The sequence below is a fragment of the Phytophthora parasitica genome (genome assembly GCF_000247585.1).
Source record: "Phytophthora parasitica INRA-310 unplaced genomic scaffold supercont2.13, whole genome shotgun sequence".
Classification (NCBI taxonomy): Eukaryota; Oomycota; class Peronosporomycetes; order Peronosporales; family Peronosporaceae; genus Phytophthora; species Phytophthora nicotianae.
Window position 1 is genome coordinate 979,819 of NW_008648999.1, and position 2,215 is coordinate 982,033.

The following is a 2,215-nucleotide window of genomic DNA, read 5'->3' on the forward strand; positions in this document are numbered from 1 at the left end:
ACGCGTACTTTTCCGTATGACTCGTACTTTTCAGTATGAATCTTCACTCTCTAATAAAAACCCACGACAAAAGTTTTAAAATAAGGATCTTGTGAAAAAAATGTGTCAAAAAATCGTGATGCTGATTGGTCAAATAACACCAAGCAACCTCACAATGTTGTTCGAGCACATACAAATTCCTAATACAGAGTTGGTGCTTCCTCGTACCGAAACAACGTCTGGGGGCACGAAAATAATGTTTTATAGGGTTAGGTGTAATTCAATATAAATAGATAGATAAGTGACTGTACGGGCTACTATTCGGATGTTGTTTCAGGAAGAGTAAGCTCTACTTCAACGAGGCGTAATTTACCGTGATGTTACGCTTGCCCGCCACAAGCAACATTCACCATGGTGCCATTACTTGTGTACTTCATGTAAGTATGAGACATCAGATATACATCGCGAATCTACTTGAGTAAAGTATGGGTGCCATATCTGATATAAGCTGAAATGACACCTTACGCAGGTTCAGGAGAGAAAGCCCACCATGGGGATTTGACAAAGAGTAGTATAGATTCCAACTCAATTGACAACACCAGTAATATCTCCGACAGTACCAGTAAGAGGTTCCGTGGGATCGAGCAGTAATTTGTCCCGCCAAGAGCAGTATAGAGAAACTGAAAATTGCGACAGAAACAGTAGTGCACTGTTGGCTGCTCTGCTCTGGAAGGCACCAGACTATGAAGGAATGATCTGAGCGCTTGTACTCAGTCGATAGAGCCATGTCATGTTGCCGGCCCTGCAGCGACATGTATGCAGAAGCAAGGGTCGAATCTGCAAAGACAACCAAAGTTGAGTTCACGAGCTACAGATAGAAACTATGGCCAGTTGGACTAGCAGGAACTATAGACTACCAGAGGACCGTAGCTAACTAGCTCAGTCCATTGGGTCCTAGCACCAGCGTACTGCTTGCTAATATGTTGGCTGTGATAAATGTTGTCTAACCGCGGGCTGCTAAATCAGTGTCTTATGCTGGTCTGTACACCCTCAACTTCATGATTCTGCGCTACTGCTACATAGCTGAGGGGAACACACTGAAAAGATGCATAGGAGTTCGTTTTTATATAAATGTTTGTATGTTGCTGACATAAGCGGAGTGCATTGCAGAATTGATTCGCCAAGAAAAGTAGGGCGGGCTATACTCATATTGGCGAGTACTGCTATTTTACGTTTTGCACTCGGTAGCCTTGGTCACTATCCTCTTATGTCACTAAAATTGAATTTATAAAGAGTATTACTCTTGTCAACTTCCCAACCCATTATATTGGGTACGACAATACAGCGTAAATCTTATACAACAGGTGTACATGTAGATTAAGTTCTCAAGTAACTATATTCAAGTTTTGAGTTGGCAACATTAGTTTGGGCAAAGCGATGATGCTTGCAGCTTTCTAACCGTCGACCTATCTTCAGTTGTTGGCAGCAAGTCGCTTCGCCATGTTCTCTTTGCGGTAGATCATCTTGAGATATTCAGCATACAGCTTGTAAACAACCCTGTACTTCTTCTCAATGGCTGGGTCAGACTGGATCAGTCGGGTAACCAATCTTGAGGTTCTTTTGTCCTTGTGCCATTTTTCGAACATTGTCTTCTTTTGCATGAAATTTCCTTTGAGGGCTTCATCGAGCGTGTTCTTGTCAAGCCAACCGCCAAGAGGTTTCTTGGCGAGAATATCGTCCGCGCGCTTCGGGTCGAGGGCCTCGTCGAGCTTCTGGATGTTAAACAGCTCATCAATCGTAATGGTTTTGGGAACCTTGACCACCTTTGTGATGACTTTAGCATCAATCGTACGTAGTGATCGCTTGTTAGCACCGGTAGTCTGAGCAGTGTCGACGGAGAGTACCGAATTGTCGGTAGCAACGTGGTTATGGTTCAAATCCGTCAATGCCGACACAGTGTCGCTATGGACATGAAAGGCAGCTGCAGCTACGGCCAGGACGTAGCAAATGCGCATTATTTGTCACAAGTGAAGGTTGCTTGGAGGAGTGGAAAAACGGGGGGGGCTTGTATCAGCGCTGCAATTCTAGAATGGCCCGAGTCGACGGATATCGTATTACGGCATGTAGTATAGTATGTATCATTGGCGTACAGATCGCGATAAACAGACGTGGGTATTACGTGTAGGCGTCAGTAATACACACGTCTGTTTACGACGCATGTGTACCGTAATACACA

The 2,215-nt window shown here is 44.2% G+C and overlaps 1 protein-coding gene across 1 annotated transcript in view; it reads right to left on the reverse strand.

The window, feature by feature from the left end:
* Positions 1-1,451: 1,451 nt before the first annotated feature.
* The window catches only part of PPTG_07945 (hypothetical protein), a gene marked incomplete at both ends in the record, with an annotated part of 3,029 nt that continues 2,265 nt past the window's right edge, over positions 1,452-2,215 (reverse strand). The window contains one exon of the mRNA XM_008902319.1: positions 1,452-1,859. Within this exon, the coding sequence (XP_008900567.1) occupies positions 1,452-1,859 (408 nt within the window). The remainder of the gene's footprint in view (positions 1,860-2,215) is intronic.